The 23,214-nt window shown below is 39.3% G+C and overlaps 1 protein-coding gene across 1 annotated transcript in view; it reads right to left on the bottom strand.

Moving 5' to 3' along the window:
* Positions 1 to 4,524: 4,524 nt before the first annotated feature.
* LOC139757899 (E3 ubiquitin-protein ligase TRAIP-like) overlaps positions 4,525 to 23,214 on the bottom strand; it is a 46,125-nt gene continuing 27,435 nt past the window's right edge. Inside the window, exons 10-12 of the mRNA XM_071678836.1 lie at positions 22,927 to 23,034; positions 16,471 to 16,582; positions 4,525 to 9,211 (exon numbers count right to left, since the gene is read on the bottom strand). Coding sequence (XP_071534937.1) covers positions 8,994 to 9,211; positions 16,471 to 16,582; positions 22,927 to 23,034 — 438 coding nt within the window. The 3' untranslated portion in view covers positions 4,525 to 8,993. The remainder of the gene's footprint in view (positions 9,212 to 16,470; positions 16,583 to 22,926; positions 23,035 to 23,214) is intronic.

Below are 23,214 nucleotides of genomic sequence, written 5' to 3'. Positions count from 1 at the left end.
AAGGGTAGTGAGTGGTGGGATGAAGAAGTAAGAGTATTAGTGAAAGAGAAGAGAGAGGCATTTGGACGATTTTTGCAGGGAAAAAATGCAATTGAGTGGGAGATGTATAAAAGAAAGAGACAGGAGGTCAAGAGAAAGGTGCAAGAGGTGAAAAAAAGGGCAAATGAGAGTTGGGGTGAGAGAGTATCATTAAATTTTAGGGAGAATAAAAAGATGTTCTGGAAGGAGGTAAATAAAGTGTGTAAGACAAGGGAGCAAATGGGAACTTCAGTGAAGGGCGCAAATGGGGAGGTGATAACAAGTAGTGGTGATGTGAGAAGGAGATGGAGTGAGTATTTTGAAGGTTTGTTGAATGTGTTTGACGATAGAGTGGCAGATATAGGGTGTTTTGGTCGAGGTGGTGTGCAAAGTGAGAGGGTTAGGGAAAATGATTTGGTAAACAGAGAAGAGGTAGTGAAAGCTTTGCGGAAGATGAAAGCCGGCAAGGCAGCAGGTTTGGATGGTATTGCAGTGGAATTTATTAAAAAAGGGGGTGACTGTATTGTTGACTGGTTGGTAAGGTTATTTAATGTATGTATGACTCATGGTGAGGTGCCTGAGGATTGGCGGAATGCGTGCATAGTGCCATTGTACAAAGGCAAAGGGGATAAGAGTGAGTGCTCAAATTACAGAGGTATAAGTTTGTTGAGTATTCCTGGTAAATTATATGGGAGGGTATTGATTGAGAGGGTGAAGGCATGTACAGAGCATCAGATTGGGGAAGAGCAGTGTGGTTTCAGAAGTGGTAGAGGATGTGTGAATCAGGTGTTTGCTTTGAAGAATGTATGTGAGAAATACTTAGAAAAGCAAATGGATTTGTATGTAGCATTTATGGATCTGGAGAAGGCATATGATAGAGTTGATAGAGATGCTCTGTGGAAGGTATTAAGAATAAATGGTGTGGGAGGAAAGTTGTTAGAAGCAGTGAAAAGTTTTTATCGAGGATGTAAGGCATGTGTACGTGTAGGAAGAGAGGAAAGTAATTGGTTCTCAGTGAATGTAGGTTTGCGGCAGGGGTGTGTGATGTCTCCATGGTTAATTTGTTTATGGATGGGGTTGTTAGGGAGGTAAATGCAAGAGTTTTGGAAAGAGGGGCAAGTATGAAGTCTGTTGGGGATGAGAGAGCTTGGGAAGTGAGTCAGTTGTTGTTCGCTGATGATACAGCGCTGGTGGCTGATTCATGTGAGAAACTGCAGAAGCTGGTGACTGAGTTTGGTAAAGTGTGTGGAAGAAGAAAGTTAAGAGTAAATGTGAATAAGAGCAAGGTTATTAGGTACAGTAGGGTTGAGGGTCAAGTCAATTGGGAGGTGAGTTTGAATGGAGAAAAACTGGAGGAAGTGAAGTGTTTTAGATATCTGGGAGTGGATCTGGCAGCGGATGGAACCATGGAAGCGGAAGTGGATCATAGGGTGGGGGAGGGGGCGAAAATTCTGGGGGCCTTGAAGAATGTGTGGAAGTCGAGAACATTATCTCGGAAAGCAAAAATGGGTATGTTTGAAGGAATAGTGGTTCCAACAATGTTGTATGGTTGCGAGGCATGGGCTATGGATAGAGTTGTGCGCAGGAGGATGGATGTGCTGGAAATGAGATGTTTGAGGACAATGTGTGGTGAGAGGTGGTTTGATCGAGTGAGTAACGTAAGGGTAAGAGAGATGTGTGGAAATAAAAAGAGCGTGGTTGAGAGAGCAGAAGAGGGTGTTTTGAAGTGGTTTGGGCACATGGAGAGAATGAGTGAGGAAAGATTGACCAAGAGGATATATGTGTCGGAGGTGGAGGGAACGAGGAGAAGAGGGAGACCAAATTGGAGGTGGAAAGATGGAGTGAAAAAGATTTTGTGTGATCGGGGCCAGAACATGCAGGAGGGTGAAAGGAGGGGGCAAGGAATAGAGTGAATTGGATCGATGTGGTATACCGGGGTTGACGTGCTGTCAGTGGATTGAATTAGGGCATGTGAAGCGTCTGGGGTAAACCATGGAAAGCTGTGTAGGTATGTATATTTGCGTGTGTGGATGTATGTATATACATGTGTATGGGGGCAGGTTGGGCCATTTCTTTCTTCTGTTTCCTTGCACTACCTCGCAAATGCGGGAGACAGCGACAAAGCAAAAAAAAGAAAAAAAAAAAATGCATGAATTAGGAATATGCCTTTCAACCTATTTCCTGTCTACTACACACTAAAAACAATTACAAAAAAAAAAATCTAGCAGACAATCTCTAAAGGTGTGGTGCCGGAACACAATACAGTAGAGTTATGCATATGATCAGTCGAGAGGAAAAAATTACTAATGTTTGCCATAAGTGAATGAAAGCCATGTCCCTTGTCAGACTTTTACATAACAAAAGGTCAAATGATAATTAACCATTACCTTACACACGAAAATATGAGAAATTACACTCTAGAAATCTTGGTCTGCACAAAATCCTGGACATGAATGTTTTTTCTATTTTAACCTAAATTTTTCCCATGGAGGTAAATGTTTATTGTGCATTAAACTTATGATCCAATATAGTTCTGTGATTGTGACTTTGTAATTGTGACTTTCATTCATAATAACTAAAGTCTTGATCTCTGTTCAGTGATTAAGATAGTGTTAAATTCATATAGCTTAAATGTACACGTAATTACTTGGTGTAACGTTGGGTGACTGCTTCTGGAGCAGTAGGTACAGTTACAGTTTCGTATATGTATATATCATTTATGGATCTGGAGAAAGTATGTTAGTGTTGATAGAGAGTCTGAAGACTATATGATGTGGGAGGAAAGCTGTAAGAAGCAGAGAGGTTTTTTATCAAGGCTATATGACATGTGTATGGGTAGGAAGAGGAGAGTGAATGGGTAATGGTTATAAATGAAGGTTTGTTTGTGGCAGGGATGTGTGATGTCACCATGGGCTGGTGATGAAAGGAGAGAGGGGAGAGTATAGTCTGTGAGAAATGAGAGGTTCTAGGAAGCAAGGCATTTGTTGTTTGCTTATGATACACCACTGCAGGTGGATTTAAGAAAAACTGCAGAAGTTGGATGACTGAGCTCAAAGAGTGTGTGAAAAGTGGAAATTGGACTGAGAGTAAATGTGAATAAAAGTAAGATTATTACGTTCATCAGGTGGAGAACTTGGAGGAAGTGAAGTGTTTTGGGTACATGAGAGTGCACATGGCAGCAAATGGAACCATAAAAGCAGAAGTGAGTCACAGGGTGTGTGAGGGGGCAAAGCTGTAGGAGCATTGAAGAATGTGTGGAAAGAGAGTATGTTATAGGTATGTTTAGAGGCATAGCAGTTCCAACAATATTATATGGATGCGAGGCATGGGCTATAGATAAGGCTGTGCAAAGGAGGGTGGATGGGCTGGAAAAAATGTTTGAGGACAATATATGGTGTCAGGTAGTTTGATCGAGTAAGTAATGAAAAGGTAAGAGAGATGTGTCACAATAAAAAAACGTGCATTTGAAAGAGCAGAAGTGTGCTAAAATGGTTTGGACACATGGAGAGAATGAGTGAAGAAAGGTTGACAAAGAAGATATGTGTCAGAAGTAGAATGAACAAGAACAGGTAAACCAATTTGGAGATGGGTGGGTGGAGTGAATGAGCTTTTAAGTGATCAGGGCCTGAACATACAGGAGGGTGAAAGATATGCAAAGGATAGAGTGAGTTAGAATAATGTGGTATACTGGGGTGGACGTAATGTCAGTGGGTTGAACTAGGGTATGTTAAGCATCTGGGTAAACCAGGGAAAGGTCCTTGGGACCTGTTTGTGGATAGGGAGCTGTAGTTTCATTGCATTACACATTACAGCTAGAAAATGGATATGAGGGGATGTGGCCTTTCTTTGTATGTTACCAGTAATATCATGCCAATGCAGGAAATGGTGATCAAGTATCAAATATACATGAATACATATTGGGGATGGGGGAGAAAGAATACTGCCTACATATTCCATGTATGTCTTAGAAGGCACCTAAGAGGGGCAGGAGGAGGTGGCTGGAAATCCTCCATTATATTTCTTTCCAACTGAGGAACAAAGCTAGGAGCCGAGTAAGGAAATTATTCTTTAAGGCTCAGTCAGCATTCTTGACTCTACTTAGCTCACGCTGGAAATGGTGAGTATGTATGAAAAAAATGAAAATGTATATGAAAAGTTAGCATCTTTTGGTGGAATTGGCATTTTTGGATGTGTCTTATGTATCTTATTAATGACATAATTTCAGTATCACTGAACTAAAATCCAACTGTTTTTGGCCTCAAAATATGACACCAACAAACTAAACAATTACATCCAACTTGTTACTAATCATATTGTGTGCCCTCGCTGGGAATCTGGTTTCTAACTCCTTGGATCTTCGAGATTAATTCTCAACTTACAGGATGACCAAGCCATTTTGAGGAAGAGGTACATGAAAAAAAATCAATTCTATGTATATTATGACAAGAGAATAAGAAACTTAAAAGGATTCATTTCTGTATACACATGGTAGTATGACAAAATTTATTTCAATATAAATTACACCATATATATATATGTGGTTAACTGTCACAAGTTTAACAAACACACAGTAGATACTGGTATAAAAACACATATATATTACTCTATTACAACCTATGGAAAGGATATGAAGATGAAATAGAAAAAATATTTTTACAGTTTTGTAAAAAAAAAAAAAAAAAAAGGAGATAATTCCAGAAAAAGTGACTAATTTTTTAAGCATTTCACCATTATCTAAAATAATACTTATGGTTACAAACAATAGCTTGAAATCATATATCAGAACTGTCACAGAGTTTTAAAAACATGTGTACATGAATCATTATATATACAGTTTCCAGTGAGTGACACAACTTTGTCAAAAGTGACTTTTCAGCTGTGGAGTATTCTCATACTGTACAGGCAGACTTGAACAACTTGATACATGTATTTATTCATATTTATTATACTTGATTGCCGCTTCCCATGTCAGTGAGGTAACGTCAAGAAACAGACAAAGAATGGCCCATCCACTCATATATATACATAAACACCCATACACGCACATATACATATCAACATAAACATACGTACGTATATATATATACACACATACATATTCATACTTGCTTGCCTTCATCCATTCCTGGCACTACCCCACTCCACAGGAAACTGCATTGTTACCACCTGCTTCAGCGAGGTAGTGCCAGGAAAACAGACATAAAGGCCACATTCGTTCACACTCATTCTCTAGCTGTCATGTGTAATGCACTGAAACCACAGCTCCCTATCCACATCCAGGCCTCACAAACCTTTCAATGGTTTACCCTAGACATTTCACATGCCCTGGTTGTCCACTGACAGCACACTGACCCCAGTATACTGCATCATTCCAATTCACTCTATTCCTTGCATGCCTCTCACCCTCCTGGATGCTCAGGCCCTGATTGCTCAAAATTTTTCCACTCCATCCTTCCATCTCCAATTTGGTTGGAGCAAAGACAGAAGTAGTAGGAACATTTAGGAAGGATCATTAGGCAGGAGCAGTATTCAGTAGGAACATTAGGTAGGAGACTTTGCAAACACTATGCTAGACTTGCTCCCTGCCATTGGCCTGTTAAGGTTGAGGCACTAAAGGCTAAGCAGCAGCATTAGAGTTCACTAGTTATGGAGCCTTTATTGCTGTGGCCACCCTCTTGAGGGAGTTCCAGAAGGATACAGGTATCAGAGGTATGGAAAGAAAGATAATTTATTTACTTGTAATTCCCCAAGACCAATATCAAAGAAAGAGGCTTGGTGCAATTCAGGATTGCTTACCTGGGGCTGCAGCTGCCCAAAGCTGTGCTTCTTCCAGTAGCTGGGAAATATGAACACTTCAAAGTTAGAAAGTCTTTGATGAAACTGTATTCCCAGTGATAGATCCATACCAAAGGTAACCTCACTCATGGAGTAACTTCATGCAGGTAGAGTCTGGGATCACCAATTTTTGTTTTTATCTATAATTATCCCAGGACCAAATTTTATGAATGAGTCCTGTTGTTACTCAGGACCTTTTTAAAGGTTCCCACATCCTATGGCTCCACTACTTGCAGCAGCAAAGAAATGTAGACTCCTTTGAGTTGGAAGTTCTTTGTTGAGACTGTACTTCCAGAGATACAGCCTTGCAAGATTTGACTTTTCACTCCCAGTGGAACCTCTAGCAGGCAGTCCTGTAAACATCTCGTAATTTATGTATATTATGCACCTGGCCATGAACAGAAAGATCATGAAAGGCAGGTATTTTGGAAGCAGGTGAGCAACTGTGTCAGCACTTTTGATGCAGGAGACCAGGTATGAGTAATGCATGATTTAAATGAGGCAGTTAACTGGGGTATTCAATATGTAATATGAATGGAAATGGTGAACAGCTTGTGGAGATGTGTGTTGAAAAGGGCTTGTGATTGGTAATACCTAGTTTAAAATGAGGGCACATACAAGTATACATATGAGAGTAGGAAAGATGGTCAGTGGGAATTATTGGATTATGTATTAATTGTTGGGCATGCAAAGGAGACTTTTGCATGTGAATGTGGTGATAGGGGCAGATACTGGGATGTAGTGGGATGAAGATTTATAGAGGTTTTTGGAAAAGAAGAAATGTTATGAGAGAAAAGAATGGTGAAAGAGAATGAGCTTGGAAAAGAAACTTGTATGAAGACATACCATGAAAGATTGATTGTAGAATGGCAAAAGGTGAGACTAAATGATCCTAGGGAAAAGTGTGAGGAATCGGAGGTATTTTGGGTTGCAGCCCTAGCATTTGCAAAGGATGCAAGAAGCATGCATAAAATGGGAGGTGGATAAGTTAGAAAGGGTAGCACGTGGTGGGATGAGAAAGTATAGAAAGGACAGCGAGTGGTGGGATGACAAAGTAAAGTTACTAGTGAAAGAGAAATAGATGTATGGGCTTTACATAAAGGGAAGGACATCAAATGATAGGGAGATGTATAAGAGAAAGTAGCAGGTCAAGAAGAAGGTACAGGGGTTGAAAAAGGGCAAATGAGAGACTGGATAAGTATCAATAAACTTCAGGGAAAACAAGATGTTTTGGGAGGAGATTAATAGTGTGCAAAAAACAAGATAATAAATGGGAATACCAGTGAAGGCGGCAAATGGGTAGTGGTAACAAGAAGTGATGAGATGCATAAAAGATGAAGTGAGTATTTCGAAGGACTGTTGAATGTGTTTGATGATATGTTAGCAGATGTAGGGTGTTTGGGTTGACGTGGTATGTGAAGTGAGACAATCACAAAGAGGGCTTTGGTGAAGAGAGAAGACGTGGTGAAAGCCTTGCATAAGATGAAATGTGGCAAGGTGGCTGGAGTGGATGGTATTGCATTTGCAGTTGAATTTCTTAAGAAAGGAGTTGACTATGATGATAATTGGTTAGTTTGGCTTTCTACATATGTATAGAGTATGGTAAGGTGCCTGTAGGATTTTATTGTGTAGCCAGAAGTGTCCACATATATCAGTAAGTGCTTGATTTGCAAATAAGACAAACTGTTTAATAAGAAAGTTTATGTTGTGTCAGAGATTATAGCAAGAAAGTTCTTTGAGGTTTTAATTGCACTACTTGTATGAGAGTGAGTGAAGGACCCCTTTCAGAAATTATTACAGTTTTACCCTAATACCCCTTTTCCATGAGTTCCTGCAGCTACAATGCTGTGCTACATTCAGAAGGGGCATGACAGCCTCCTATGAAGCAAGAAATTCTCTGATGAAACTGTAATCTGTTTCACTGTTAAATATATATATATATATGGAAACATTGGAACTAAGGTCCTGGACATATTGAGAAGAGTATGGAATGAAAAGTCACTGTCTGTAAGGCAAATATGGGTATGGCTGATGGTATAGTAGTGCCAACAGTGTTGTACAGATGAGAGGCATGGGCCCGAGAGAAAAAAAATTATGGAAGAGAGTGAATACGATGTAAATAAACTATCTGAGAACAATACATGGTGTGAGGAGAATCGACTGAATAAGAAATGAAAGAACAAAAGCACTGTGGTAGGGAGATGAAAATGTATAATAGAGCTGAAGGTGCGCTGAAATTGTCTGAACAAACACAAAGGATGAGTGATGGGAGTCTGACTAAGAGGGAACAAGGAGGAGGAGGTGGAAATCAAGAAGGTGGAAGGATGGAGTGAAAGATGATTTGAATGGTCAGGGCCTGAACATACAGGAGGGTGTGAAGCATCCATGAAACAGAGCAAATTGGAGCAAGGAGATAATCAAAGGGCAGCATACTGTCAATGTGCTGAAATAGCACATGAAGCGATCAGAGGAAACCAAAGAAAGGCCTTGGGTTTGACCATAGATATGGGGCTTTGATTTTTGTGCAATATACAAGAAAATTAGAGAGTGGATGTTGGCAAATGAAACCATTCTTCATTTCTTCCTAACACTACATCGCTGTGGAGAAAATGGTGAAGAATTATGAAAAAAATATATTTATTCATTTATTTTGCTTTGTCACTGTCTCCCGCGTTTGCGAGGTAGCGCAAGGAAACAGACGAAAGAAATGGCCCAACCCACCCCATACACATGTATATACATACACGTCCCCACACGCAAATATACATACCCATACATCTCAATGTACATATACATATACACACACAGACATATACATATATACACATGCACACAATTCACACTGCCTTTATTCATTCCCATCGCCACCTCGCCACACATGGAATAACATCCCCTCCTCCCTCATGTGTGCGAGGTAGCGCTGGAAAAGACGACAAAGGCCCCATTCATATATAAACATTAATAGAACAACCCTGTGAGAATTTTCTTCTTCACTGGTCACTCTACCTATCTGTAACTGCTACACAAAGATATAAGGTAACAAGAATTATAGGTTCAAAAATATACAGCTTGTTATTTCATAGCTCAAAATAGCCTTTTACACTGACCTCTCTAATGGACAAAACACATGATCTCTCATTCTAATCATCAAATACATTCACAAAGAAATTCTTGAGGGTGGTACTTTGTACTCTAACGCCTGAACCACCCCTTGTTACCACTTTGACGCCAGTCTTCTTTTTGAGGTAAGCAGGTCTTGGTTTGGGAAAGGTATCCACTTTATGATGACCACCCAAACCATCATAACCTATAAGGTCATTCTCTGAAGTCACTTTGCTGCTTGCCTTTTGACTCGCACCTAAGAAAAGAAGGCAAATGCACTATGCTGCATGGTATTGTATCATCAAACAAAAATCAAACCAAGGAACATTAATACAGTTTGCAAGCTACACAACATATTCAATTATGAAATTGAAGTTTTTTTTAAAAAAAGCTATTTTGATAAAGGACTAAACACAAAATATTAATTCTATACCATGTTTTACTTGAAAAGGAGCAACCCTCTATTCTAAGCCACAGGTTGAGTTCTGGACATATTTCATGCAAAATAACTTGGTCCTCTACTCTAGGTTGAACCCCAGAGTTGAGTAGCCACTTTGAAACTGCATATCAAAATTATCTTCATAATCAAAATTGCCCTACATACTTTACCCCCTAAAATACACCAGGGTCATGTGATATGCCATGTTATAGACTTCAACACTTCATGTTACAGAGAACTGCATTATTTCTTATTTCAGGTTTCAACTCAACCATAGGGTTCAGGACTGAAGGACAAAAATATACAAACAAAAATACCAAATAACTAACAAACTACCACAAATACACAGAACACACTCTGTATAATATGATAACTTTTGAGAAATTACCAGAAAATGGGGTGCTAAGGGCTTCGTACAGTGGTGGAGGAGGTTAGGATGGAATAAGGAAAAGAGAAGGGCTTTTGGGTGTTTTACATCACCTGCTAAATTATCTGATTCGGCAACCATTTCAAATGGGTGTGAAGTTTGCTTTTTGAAAAAGAAAGCAAATTTAGCTCTGTGGTATGTATCTTTCTCTCTATATATATGAAGCTCCTTGTAACTAAATATCTATATTCTTAACAAGAAGATTAAAAAAAAAAAAAAAATTTTTAGAAATAGTATCAGGAACAAGCCATCGAAACTGCAATTGCTGACAGCACACAAAAGTTTAGAAATTTAAATGACATCAAAGTTCAAGAGCTGTGGCCATATAAATATAGAAGTCCCTCCCAATACAGCTAAAATAAGTGAAAATAGGCAACTTCACATGGACAGTCAGAGAAACACCACTTACTGTACACAGACTGAATAAATGTCTAATAAATGTTGAGGGAAACTATAAAAAAAACAATTCTTAATCATAGTGCAAAAGTGAAAGTTTGAGCAGTGAACAAATGAATGTTTACCCATAAACACCCCTTAAGCAGTTTGAACTCTAACACTACCAGCAGATGCAAGAGTACATAGAGGACTAGTAAATATACACACACACAATTTTGGTAATATTTTCATGTTAGTTGTAATTATTATAATATGATATTAATCAGCACAAGAAACTTAAGAATAATCAATATACAGTACATGTACAGGTTTCCTTTAAATGCTATACAATGGAACATTAGGTAGACATAATAGGTAGAAGCTGATTGGTAGGAACATTAGGTAGGAGCCTATGAAAACACTGCACTAGAGTTGCCCTTTGTCAGTGGCCTGTTAAGGAGGGGAAACTCAAGCTTAGAAGCAGCACTGGAGTCTAACAGTTAATGAGACTCTTTAGCCATGGCTATCCCCTTGAGAGAGTTCCCAAAGGGAATAGGCATAAAGATGTAAAGAGACAGTTATACAAAATGTTAGCAGCAACAGCTGTGGCACAGTTACACTAACCAATTGTCACAGGAAATATTGTAAACATATTTTTTTTCTATTTATTATACTTTGTCGCAGTCTCCCGCGTTAGTGAGGTAGCGCAAGGAAACAGACGAAAGAATGGCCCAACCCACCCACATACACATGTATATACATACAAGTCCACACACACACATATACATACCTATACATTTCAACTTATACATATAAATACATACACATACATATATATACACACATGTACATAATTCATACTTGCTGCCTTTATTCATTCCTGTCGCCAACCCACCACACATGAAATGACAACCCCCTCCCCCAACATGTGCGCGAGATAGTGCTAGGAAAAGACACCAAAGGCCACATTCATTCACACTCAGTCTCTAGCTGTCATGTATATGCACCAAAACCACAGCTCCCTTTCCACATCCAGGCCCCACAAAACTTTCCATGGCTTACCGCAGGTGCTTCACATGCCCTGGTTCAATCCATTGACAGCACGTCATCCCTGGTATACCACATCATTCCAATTCACTCTATTCCTTGCATGCCTTTCACCCTCCTGCATGTTCAGGCCCCAATCCCTCAAAATCTTTTTCACTCCTTCCTTTCACCTCCAATTTGGTCTCCCACTTTTCCTCGTTCCCTCTACCTCTGACACATATATCCTCTTTGTCAATCTTTCCTCACTCATTCTCTCCATGTGACCAAACCATTTCAAAACACCCTCTTCTGCTCTCTCAACCACACTCTTTTATTACCACATATCTCTTTTACCCTTTCATTACTTAATCAAACCACCTCACACCATATATTGTCAAACATCTCATTTCCAACACATCCACCCTCCTCCGCACAACTCCATCTATAGTCCACGCCTCGCAACCATATAACATTGTTGGAACCACTATTCCTTCAAACACACCCATTTTTGCTTTGCGAGATAATGCTCTCACCTTCCACACAATTTTCAATGCTCCCAGAACTTTCGTCCCCTCCCCCACCCTGTGACTCACTTCCACTTCCATGGTTCCATCCGCTGCCAAATCCACTCCCAGATATCTATAACAATTCACTTCCTCCAGTTTTTCTCCATTCAAACTTACCCCCCAACTGACTTGTTCCTAAGTTGCCAGCTTCTGTAGTTTCTCACCCGAATCAGCCACCAGCACCGTATCATCAGCGGACACCAACTGACTCACTTTCCAAGCCCTCTCATCCACAACAGACTGCATACTTGCCCCTCTATCCAAAACTCTTGCATTCACCTCCTGAACAACCCCATCCATAAACAAATTAAACAACCATGGAGAAATCATGCACCTCTGCCGCAAACCGACATTCACTGATAACCTATCACTTTCCTCTCTTCCTACTCGTACACATGCCTTACATCCTCGATAAAAATTTTCCACTGCTTCTAGCAACTTCCCTCCCTCACCATATATTCTTAATACCTTCACAGAGCATCTCTATCAACTCTATCATATGCCTTCTCTAGATCCATAAATGCTACATACAAATCCATTTGCTTATCTAAGTATTTCTCACATACATTCTTCAAAGCAAACACCTGATCCACACATCCTCTACCACTTCTGAAACCACACTGCTCTTCCCCAATCTGATGCTCTGTACATGCTTTCATCCTCTCATTCAATACCCTCTCATATAATTTCCCAGGAATACACAATAAACTTGTACCTCTGTAATTTGAGCACTCACCTTTTATCCCCTTTGCCTTTGTACAATGGCACTATGCATGCATTCTGCCAATCCTCAGGCACCTCACCATGAGTCATACATATATTAAATATCCTTACCAACCAGTCACCCCCTTTTTTAATAAATTCCACTGCAATACCACCCAAACCCGCAGCCCTGCCGGCTTTCATCTTCCACAAAGCTTTTACTACCTCTTCTCTGTTTACCAAATCATTCTCCCTAACCCTCTCACTTTGCACACCACCTCGACCAAAACACCCTATATCTGCCACTCTATCATCTCTAACACATTCAACAAACCTTCAAAATACTCACTCCATCTCCTTCTCACATCACCACCACTTGTTATTATCTCCCCATTAGCCTCCTTCATCGATGTTCCCATTTGTTATCTTCTCTTACGCACTTTATTTACCTCCTTCCAAAACATCTTTTTATTCTCCCTAAAATTTAATGATACTCTCTCACCCCAACTCTCATTTGCTCTCTTTTTCACCTCTTGCACCTTCCTCTTGCCCTCCTGCCTCTTTCTTCTATACATCTCCCAGTCATTTGCACTATTTCCCTGCAAAAATTGTCCAAATGCCTCTCTCTTCTCTTTCACTAATAATCTTACTTCTTCATCCCACCACTCACTACCCTTTCTTTTCTGCCCACCTCCCACGCTTCTCATGCCACAAGCATCTTTGGCGCAAGCCATCACTGCTTCCCTAAATCCATCCCATTCCTCCCCCACTTCCCTTACGTCCTTTGTTCTCACCTTTTTCCATTCTACACTCAGTCTCTCCTGGTACTTCCTCACACAAGTCTCCTTCCCAAGCTCACTTACTCTCACCACTCTCTTCATCCCAACATTCTTCTTTTCTGAAAACCTCTACAAATCTTCACCTTCGCCTCCACAAGATAATGATCAGACATCCCTCCAGTTGCACCTCTCAGCACATTAACATCCAAAAGTCTCTCTTTCATGTGCCTATCAATTAACATGTAATCCAATAACACTCTCTGGCCATCTCTCCTACTTACATACGTATACTTATGTATATCTCTCTTTTTAAACCAGGTATACCCAATCACCAGTCCTTTTCCAGCACAGAAATGTACAAGCTCTTCACCATTTCCATTTACAACACTGAACACCCCATGTACACCAATTATTCCCTCAACTGCCACATTACTCACCTTTGCATTCAAATCACCCATCAATATAGCCTGGTCTTGTGCATCAAAACTACTAACACACTCGCTCAGCTGCTCCCAAAACACTTGCCTCTCATGATCTTTCTTCTCATGCTCAGGTGCTTAGGCACCAATAATCACCCATCTCTCTCCATCCCCTTTCAGTTTTACCTATATCAATCTATAGTTTACTTTCTTACACTCTATCACATACTCTCACCACTCCTGTTTCAGTAGTGCTACTCCTTCCCTTGCTCTTGTCCTCTCACCAACCCCTGACTTTACTCCCAAAACATTCCCAAACCACTTTTTACCCTTGAGCTTCATTTCACTCAGAGCCAAAACATCCAGGTTCCTTTCCTCGAACATACTACCTATCTCTCCTTTTTTTCTCATCTTAGTTACATCCACACACATTTAGACACCCCAATCTGAGCCTTCGAGGAGGATGAGCACTCCCTGTGTGACTCCTTCTTCTGTTTCCCCTTTTAGAAAGCTAAAAATACAAGAGGGGGAGGGTTTCTAGCCCCCTGCTCCCATCCCCTTTAGTCGCCTTCTACGACACGTGAGGAATGCGTGGGAAGTATTCTTTCTCCCCTATCCAATTCACTCTATTCCTTGAAGGCCTCTCACCCTCCTGTATGTTCAGGCCCTGATCGCTCAAAATCTTTTTCACTCCATCCTTCCACCTCGTACCTACATGTATTTCAAAACTTTTGCTCAACTCTCCATCCACTCTTACACATGCATTTGCTCCTTTATAGAAAACTTTTACACCATCCAACTATTTTCCTCCAATACCATATATCCTTAATACATCCGACAAAGCTTTCTACTCAACTCTGTTACACGCTTTCTCCAGATCCATAAAAGATGCATACAACTTCTCACCTTTCACTAAATACTTTTCCATGGTCATCTTTACTACAAAAATCTGATCCACATGTCTCCTACCTTTCCTAAAACCCCCTTTCTCTTTACTTATTCTGCATTCAGTCACTTCCATCATTCTCGATTAATATTCTTGAATACACTTTTCCTGGCTTACTTAACAGACTTATTCCCCTATAATTGCTACATACATCCTGAGCACCTTTTCCTTTGAATAAAGGATCAGTAATAGTTTTCACCCAATCCTCAGGCACAACCTTCTGTTTCCATGTTAAATTACATATAAGATGCATCCATTCTGTCACATTTTTCCATACTTCAGCATTTCAGATGTAATCCAATCCACCACAGGTGCCTTTCCTACCTTCAGCCTTATTATTACCCTTCTTACCTCCCTCTTTGCTTTAGGCCCCTACACTTGTATCTTCTTCCCTCCCCTCTCCATACCCATGCATGTAAAAACTGCTGCCTCCCCTACTCCCATATTCATCAGTTCTTCAAAATACTCTTTCCATCTTCCTTTCACTTCCTCCTTTTGATTCAGCAATTCCCCTTACTTACCTCTCACATCAACATATCCACTTCTTTCCTTTTTACCTCCTTCTAGCATAATTTCTTATAAAAATTTTCTCTCCATCACAGAACATGGCAATGCAATTATACAATAACAGGGAACTTACAATCATCCCTTTATTACCAGGCAAAAAAGTGCAATCTGTGCATAAAATTAGGTATTGTACTTACATCTGGCTGATGTGGATGCCTCAAATGAAAAAGATAAAGACTATGGTCATGGAAGTTGCTTATTACTCTAAAAGTTCTCTTGTAGTCATCATGGAGAGTGGATTAAATATGATATCCACGCCTTAACAAGTGTTATTATCTAGTAAGCCTGAGTAAATGATACAAAGCATTCTCATTTTCCTTGCCTTCAGCCCATAAAAGGTGGGAGCTAGTATAAAACATGGCTCAGGATATAAATGAGGGCTCTTATATCTTCTCCATTCAATAAATCTGTGCAGAAAGCACAGAATTTTCTCTCTCGCTGAGACTACATGAACCTAATCCATCACAAAAGACACAAGAAATCCTGAATCTCCTAACTGTAGGTTTGTAATCAATCTCTGAATGAAATAACATTCCTTCAGCTCGGGAAACAAAGTTTATCAATTCATATTTGTCTGAATTATGTCGTTATACCTGTTAAAACTTCCCACATCCCATCCAGCACCACTTTGGGAAGGGAACTTAAATTTGCTTAAAAAAGTTTAGAACTCTTTGCAAGAAGTAACTAAGTAGAATTTCATGAAAACACTTCCAAATACTGAAGCTTTGCAAGGTTATGTACAATTAGTTTCAGTTCAAATGACTGATTTGTGGCAGTAGAAAGATTCAGGGCATTGAGTGAGCCATCCTATCAGCAATAAAGTGGACCAAGTAAATACCAACTACAGGTAATAAATTCTTATTTCCACAGTGTTGTGCAAGGGAGTTGGTTGCTTGACTTTATCACAACCAGCAGTCATGGAAATCCATGACTTTTTTGCAATGATGACAGGCTATTATAAGAATGTTTTTTTAGTCTGCTGACATCCAATGCAAATCAGCATAGGTGGGGAAAAAAAGTCAATCTAAAAGATAATATAGCTTCTGCTGCCCCTTACCCTCATTTTCTCACAAGGTACAAAGAGGTCTCCAACCACAAGTAAGGTGCAACAACAAATCATAAGAGTAGATAGGAAGACAGAGGGATGTATGTATTGAGGAATATGCAGATATATATATATATCAGGACATCTGTAAATGAGGAGGCACATCTGCAGGAAAGGGCTACTCATTTCTTGACTTAGAAAGAAAAAAAAGCCTACTAACTCACCCAAACTTTTGAGACAAGGTTTGTTCTTTGCAAATATGTCATGGTGTTGGATATTTGTAGGCGGAACTACATTAACGGTAACAGCTAGAGGGTTGCGACAAGATAAGACAGTCTGTAAAACATAAAAGCAATAGAATTTTAGAACTGATTATACAATCATTTTTACATTATTCTTTGTTCAAGTATATGTAATTCATATTAAAGACAACCAAAATAAGAACATATCTAAATTAATATTTTGAAGCAGAGTAGACATAATGAAAGCAAGAAAGAACATTGTGGGGTAAAATAACATAATAGTTTTTAGGTTTTATTAGTTATACAGCCCGAAGACCCCCTTTTCTGGGGTTCCTGCAGCTTCAAGGATGTACTTCAATCAGAAGCAGGGGAATAATGGACTCCTTTGGTGCATGTAGTTTCTAAATGATACAATCTCACCGAAAGTGACTTTCCACTCCAGTGTAATCATATGCAGGTTGAGTCCACTGACACCAATGTTTAGCATCAACAGTATAAACATATGGGTAATTTATTTGTTATATCTGTCTGCCTTTCCTGCTTTAACAAAATGGCAAAATTAACAAACAAGAGGAGGAAAGAATCTTATGAAAACAGTGTTTATGAGGAATGAGTGAAATAAACTGGTGTTCACATAAGTAAATAAGGAAAGTTCAGGAAAATTACAGGTAGCAAAATCAAAAATTAGAGAATGAAGCTAAAGAGCCCTCCATAAGGGTAGCATGGTATAGCGGACACAGCACAGGAGAAAGATAAGCAGTTTAAAAGGTAATATTTTCTTGTGAAATGTACTGCACTAAAAAGGAGCCATGACTTGAGAAATACAGCATAATGTAAATCATGAAAGTGAAAACTATAAGGAATATGTTTCTTGAGTGAAAGAAGCAGATAAGGTGCAGAATAAGGTTTTCTTAGTTTTGATTCAATGCCTTATCTCAGTACACATGTGGGCTATGTTAATACTTTGTTACTCTTGTATTCTTAGTGGAAAAATGCTGCATGGGGGCCAAAATTCTGAAAGCAAATGGCTCTTCCCCAGGTAACTAACTAATGAAATTCTCTACTTAAATCTAAGTTGACCAAAGTCAACAATAATTAGCTATGCTACTTCAGTAATTGGAGTTTACCCCATCCCCCTCCAACTGTAATACAAAGGCTAGTATAATTATGAGAAATTCCAGAGAACAAAACATCAGTCCTCACCTTCAACTTAAAGAATATTTGGCATGATTAAGTATTTCTACAGCTTTCAAATGTAAGAAATCATTCTCTTCAATTCAAAGCTCATTCTCTATACTTGACATATTTCAGAATAAACATTGACAATGAAAATAGCAGAAAACCACCTACTATGCATAAATTAGTTCCTTAAATCATCCTGGAAGTCGAGAACATTATCTCGGAAAGCAAAAATGGGTATGTTTGAAGGAATAGTGGTTCCAACAATGTTGTATGGTTGCGAGGCGTGGGCTATGGATAGAGTTGTGCGCAGGAGGATGGATGTGCTGGAAATGAGATGTTTGAGGACAATGTGTGGTGTGAGGTGGTTTGATCGAGTAAGTAACGTAAGGGTAAGAGAGATGTGTGGAAATAAAAAGAGCGTGGTTGAGAGAGCAGAAGAGGGTGTTTTGAAATGGTTTGGGCACATGGAGAGAATGAGTGAGGAAAGATTGACCAAGAGGATATATGTGTCGGAGGTGGAGGGAACGAGGAGAAGAGGGAGACCAAATTGGAGGTGGAAAGATGGAGTGAAAAGGATTTTGTGTGATCGGGGCCTGAACATGCAGGAGGGTGAAAGGAGGGCAAGGAATAGAGTGAATTGGATCGATGTGGTATACCGGGGTTGACGTGCTGTCAGTGGATTGAATCAAGGCATGTGAAGCGTCCGGGGTAAACCATGGAAAGCTGTGTAGGTATGTATATTTGCGTGTGTGGACGTGTGTATGTACATGTGTATGGGGGGGGGGGGGTTGGGCCATTTCTTTCGTCTGTTTCCTTGTGCTACCTCGCAACCGCGGGAGACAGCGACGAGGTAAAAAAAAAAAAAAAAAAAAAAAAAAAAAAAAAAAAAAAAAAAACATCCTGAAAGCAAATCATTGGACACTGCCCAATCAAGGTTATATTTCTACAAGAGTGAGCTCTGTCTTAGACAAAAAGGAAGGCTGGGTTGACTGTTTTTATGTGGCCTGCCAGACAACATTTGGGAGGTCAGTCAGTGGTTGTTTGCTGATAACACAGCACTAGTGTTAGATTCAAGTATGAAACTGCAGAAGCTGGTGTCTGAGTTTAGGAAAGTGAGGGAATGAAGAAAGTTGAAGGTAAATGTGAATAAAAACAAGGTTATTAGGTTTAACAGTGAAGAAAGACAAGTCATTTGGAACATGAGTTTGAATGGAGGGAGCCTGAAGGAATTGGGGTGTTTTAGATGCCTGGGAGTAGATATGGCAACAAGTGAAACCATGGAAGATGAAATGAGCCATAGGTCAGTTGAGGAGTGTGTGGGGAGAGGGCAAAGACATGTTTGACAACAAAGTAGTCCTGACAGTGTTGCACACATGCCTGGTGTGGGCTCTAATGAGAAAGTATGAAAGAGGGTGAATGGGTTCAGAATGAAATGCTTGAGAACAGTGAGTGGTGTGAGGAGGGTTGATCAATTAAGAAATTATAGGGTAAGAAGAAGGAGGTATGGTAATTAGGAGCATATGGTTGAGAGAGCTGAGGAGAGTGACCTGGAATGGTTTGGACACAAGGACAGGATGAGAGAGAAGGTTGATGAAGAGGGTATATGTGTCAAAGGTGGGGGGGGAGGGTGAAAAGGTTTCTCCCTTTTCCTTGTTTCCCCCACATCCAACATGTTCACCCTCTTTGTCATCCTCTCCTCACTCATCCTCTCTATATGTCCAAACCATTTCAGCACATCCTCTTCTACTTTCTCATAAATACTATAATTATTACCTCGCATATCTCTCACATTAACATATTTGATCAACCCTCATCACACTACATATTGTCTTTAAACATCATTTCCAAAATATCCACCCTCTTCTTTACATTTCTATCTAAGGTCCTCACCTTGCATCCATGCAAAACCAACAGGATTACTTTACCATCAAACATACCCATTTTTGCCCTTAAAGACAATGACCTCTCTTTCCACACATTATTCAGCTCCCATGATTCCATTTGCTGCCATATCCACTCATTGGTATCTAAAACACTCCATTTCCTCCAGGTTCTCTCTGTTCAAACTCACACTTCAAATAGCCTGGCTCTTTTCACTACCACTACTAAACCTAATAACTTTGCTTTTATTCACATTCACTCAACATAATCTTTTCATACACTCAAAACCAAACAAAGGCACCAGCTTTGCAGTTTCTCACTTGTATCTACCACCAGTAGTGTCACCAGCAAACAAATGACTGACCTCCCAGACACTTTCATTTACTTGCCTTATCTCCCCATCCATAAACAAATTAAACAACCATGGTGACATCATATACCCCTCCTACAGACCGAGTTTCACTGAAAGCCCATACCCTCCTCTCTACCTTCTCACACACTTGCATTATTCTCTTGATAAAAACTCCTCACTGCTTCTGGCAACTTTCCTCCCCCATCATATATTTGTAACACTTCCCATAAAAAATCCCTCAACCTTATCATGCACTTTCTCCAGATCTGTAAATTGTACATACAAGACCTGTTTCTTTAAGTTCTTGTCACATACATTCTTCAAAGGGGATACCTGAAGCCACATTGCTCTGAAGGTTTGTGCATGTGATCACCCTCTCAGTCACCACTCTTCGATCCATCAACTTACCAGGTACAATCAACAAACTTGTACGTATGTAATTTAAACATTCACTTTTGTACCCCTTGTCTTCATACAGTGGCACTATATAGGAATTCTGCCAATCTTCAGAGATAGAGATAATGAAAGAAAATTAGAGATAATAAGCCCCACATTACCAACTCATGACCATTCATTAAAACACATATTATCATAAGATCTTCATTCATGCTTTATGATACAAAATGAGAACAAAACAGATGAACAAAATAAGAACAGCACAAAAAAATAATGGGCCAGATCTAAAGGGATGCTAAAATGCCCTGTGCTTCCAACTCATAATATGTCAAAAATATCACATATTACTATTATATATTTCTATCTATCTATCTATATCTTTGATGCCTGTTCCCTCCATGAATTCCCCTCAAGATGGTGACCATGACTAAAGTCCCTCCACCAATAATTCACTGGTCAACAAAGATTTTGTCCTATGGGAAAAAATATGTTTCTTATGTATTTTTGCACGCTGAATACAGATATGTTTTCAGAATTTCTCTATCACCCATAGTTTTTTGCTCCAGCATTTTCACATACCATTACATACAGTATATATATACCAATGCTCTAAAGAGCATTTGAAACAAAAAGTTTAACAAACACAGCTATTTTCATTGTTTGTGAAGTGCAACAGCTTCTTCTTGAAAGCACAAGCTAAATGAGTCACCAGGGGCCTGTAGATACACAACTGGAAATGGGACATTCTAACAGTACTCACTCCTGAGTGACAGTTCTCTCTCAATTGCAGGTTAGAACTCAATGTGTAAGCAGTGTCTTTTCCACTCTGTTGACAGATTGTGCTTTTATGTATTCAAGTGTTGTGCTGATACCCCATCCACCATTATGATGCCGAGAAACTGTGTAAATAGTCCAATTCTTTCTGCTACATCTGCAGTGAACCGACATTCATATTGCAAAAATGTTCTTTCACACCCCTCATTAATTCATGCTATGAGCATTAATGTGGTTGTAACATGGGTGACCAGGATAAAAGTTGGGCTCCCCATATTTGTTGTGTTTCAGGCTTTTCACTGCATGGGCAAAAGGTTCATGCTGTATGCCTTTTGCCATTCTTATGGTTTGGAAAGAACCCAAAGATCATGCTTTGAATTGCTACTTCTGTCTGACAAATATAAATGGTATAACATCAAAATCCATGCATACTGTTAAATAAACAAATTTACCTTCTGCTACGAGGCCAATACCTCACCGTCAAGAATTAACTGTGCCAAAGCCTCTTAGAAACATGACACTGAGTGACAATGAATCTGGTGAAGAGAAAGTAGACCAAGTAGAGGACAATATGGATCCAATATTTGAAGCAAGCTGTTCTTCAAGTGAACCACATTTGCCGAGTCAAGATCTTAATGATCTCGTCTATTACTAATAATTGTCTAAGAAGCAAGTTGAGCTTTTAGGTTCCGGGTTAAAGAGCTGGAATCTTCTCCAGAATGAAGGTTTATTTTCATCGTGATTACCATTTTGTTTTCAGAGAATTTTTCTCCCTTGAGGATGGTCTGGTGTTTTGCAGCTTTGTAAATTCTGTTATGGAGACTCTTGGTCATGCATATAACACGAGTGGTGCTTGTTTATTGATTCATCAAAAGTAAGCTTATAAGCAGTTCTACACCACAATAGAAATAAGTTCCCCTCCATTCCTCTAGCTCATGCAGCTAACATGAAGGAATCTTATGGTAACATAAAGATTCTTTTCGGAAAAATTAAATATAAGGACTTTCAGTGGAATATATGTGATGACCTAAAGGTTGTGGCACTTTTACTCAGAATGCAAATTGGTTACATGAAGTTCTGTTGTTACCTCTGTGAAAGGGACAGCTAAAACAAACATCAGACTCCACTGAAGAAAGTCATCAATCCTCCTCTTCTTGATTGTGAGAAAATTTATCTGCCTCCATTGCACATTAAGCTCAGGTTGATGAAGAGCTTTGTCAAAGGTATTGCAGTCTGATTTAATCTCCCTCTGCAGGTTAGGTTTGATCCTAATACTCTATAAAGAGGTTTGTGACACTGTAAACACAAAGATTAATAACTAGCAAGAGTTTAACAGTCTCACTAAGGTGGGAGTGCATTCTTGGGCACTGTTCAGCAAAAGAGACAAGACCTATCCTGCTTGGTGACTGGGATATATGTAATGCAAGACCCCACATGTTTCTGGATAGCAGGAACTAAAATTCTACTGGAATTGGCAGTTAGAACATAAACTAAGAACATACCCTGACAGTTACTCCTTGGTTCTCACACATCAGATATGCCACACGCATGTCACTGTACATCACCACTTTGCTTGTTATGCTCACAATATTACAATGTACATAACTGTCTTGAGGTTAAAAGTACTAATCATTATCCTTGTTCTTACCAACTCTGAAAATGTATCTTTTTCTAAAGTCCAAAAGGAATGAGTAACTTCTTTTTAAAAATGAAACTGAACTAGAAATCTTTTTTTTTCAAATACAGACATTATAATTTCAAATGACAGTGACATGAAATGTTCAGTGGTGGAAAATATTGAATGTTATAAAGTTAAAAAGGGGAGATAGATACATAAATCTTATTCATATTACCTTGGCAGATAGTTGTGATTGTTGTTGTGAAGGTGGTGAAAGCTGAATGCACAAAGGGTCATTCTTGTCATCTTTTGTTTTTTCAAAATGAGCCATTTTATGCACCACCTGTAATTACAATGGATTATAAGTCACAAGCCATGCGTGCTTGAGATGTTTTCAAATAAAAAACTTTAAAAGTAAGTTTCAAAAGGATACAAAAGGTACCCAAGATCCTTCTAAAAGGTGACTAGGGAAAGAGAAATAATAAAAGATACACTGCACTGAAGCATTTTTTTTTCTTTTTTC

Source organism: Panulirus ornatus, chromosome 2, assembly GCF_036320965.1.
Source record: "Panulirus ornatus isolate Po-2019 chromosome 2, ASM3632096v1, whole genome shotgun sequence".
NCBI lineage: Eukaryota > Metazoa > Arthropoda > Malacostraca > Decapoda > Palinuridae > Panulirus > Panulirus ornatus.
The sequence above is the reverse complement of the archived record's forward strand: the minus strand, read 5'-3'. Positions and strand labels throughout refer to the sequence as shown.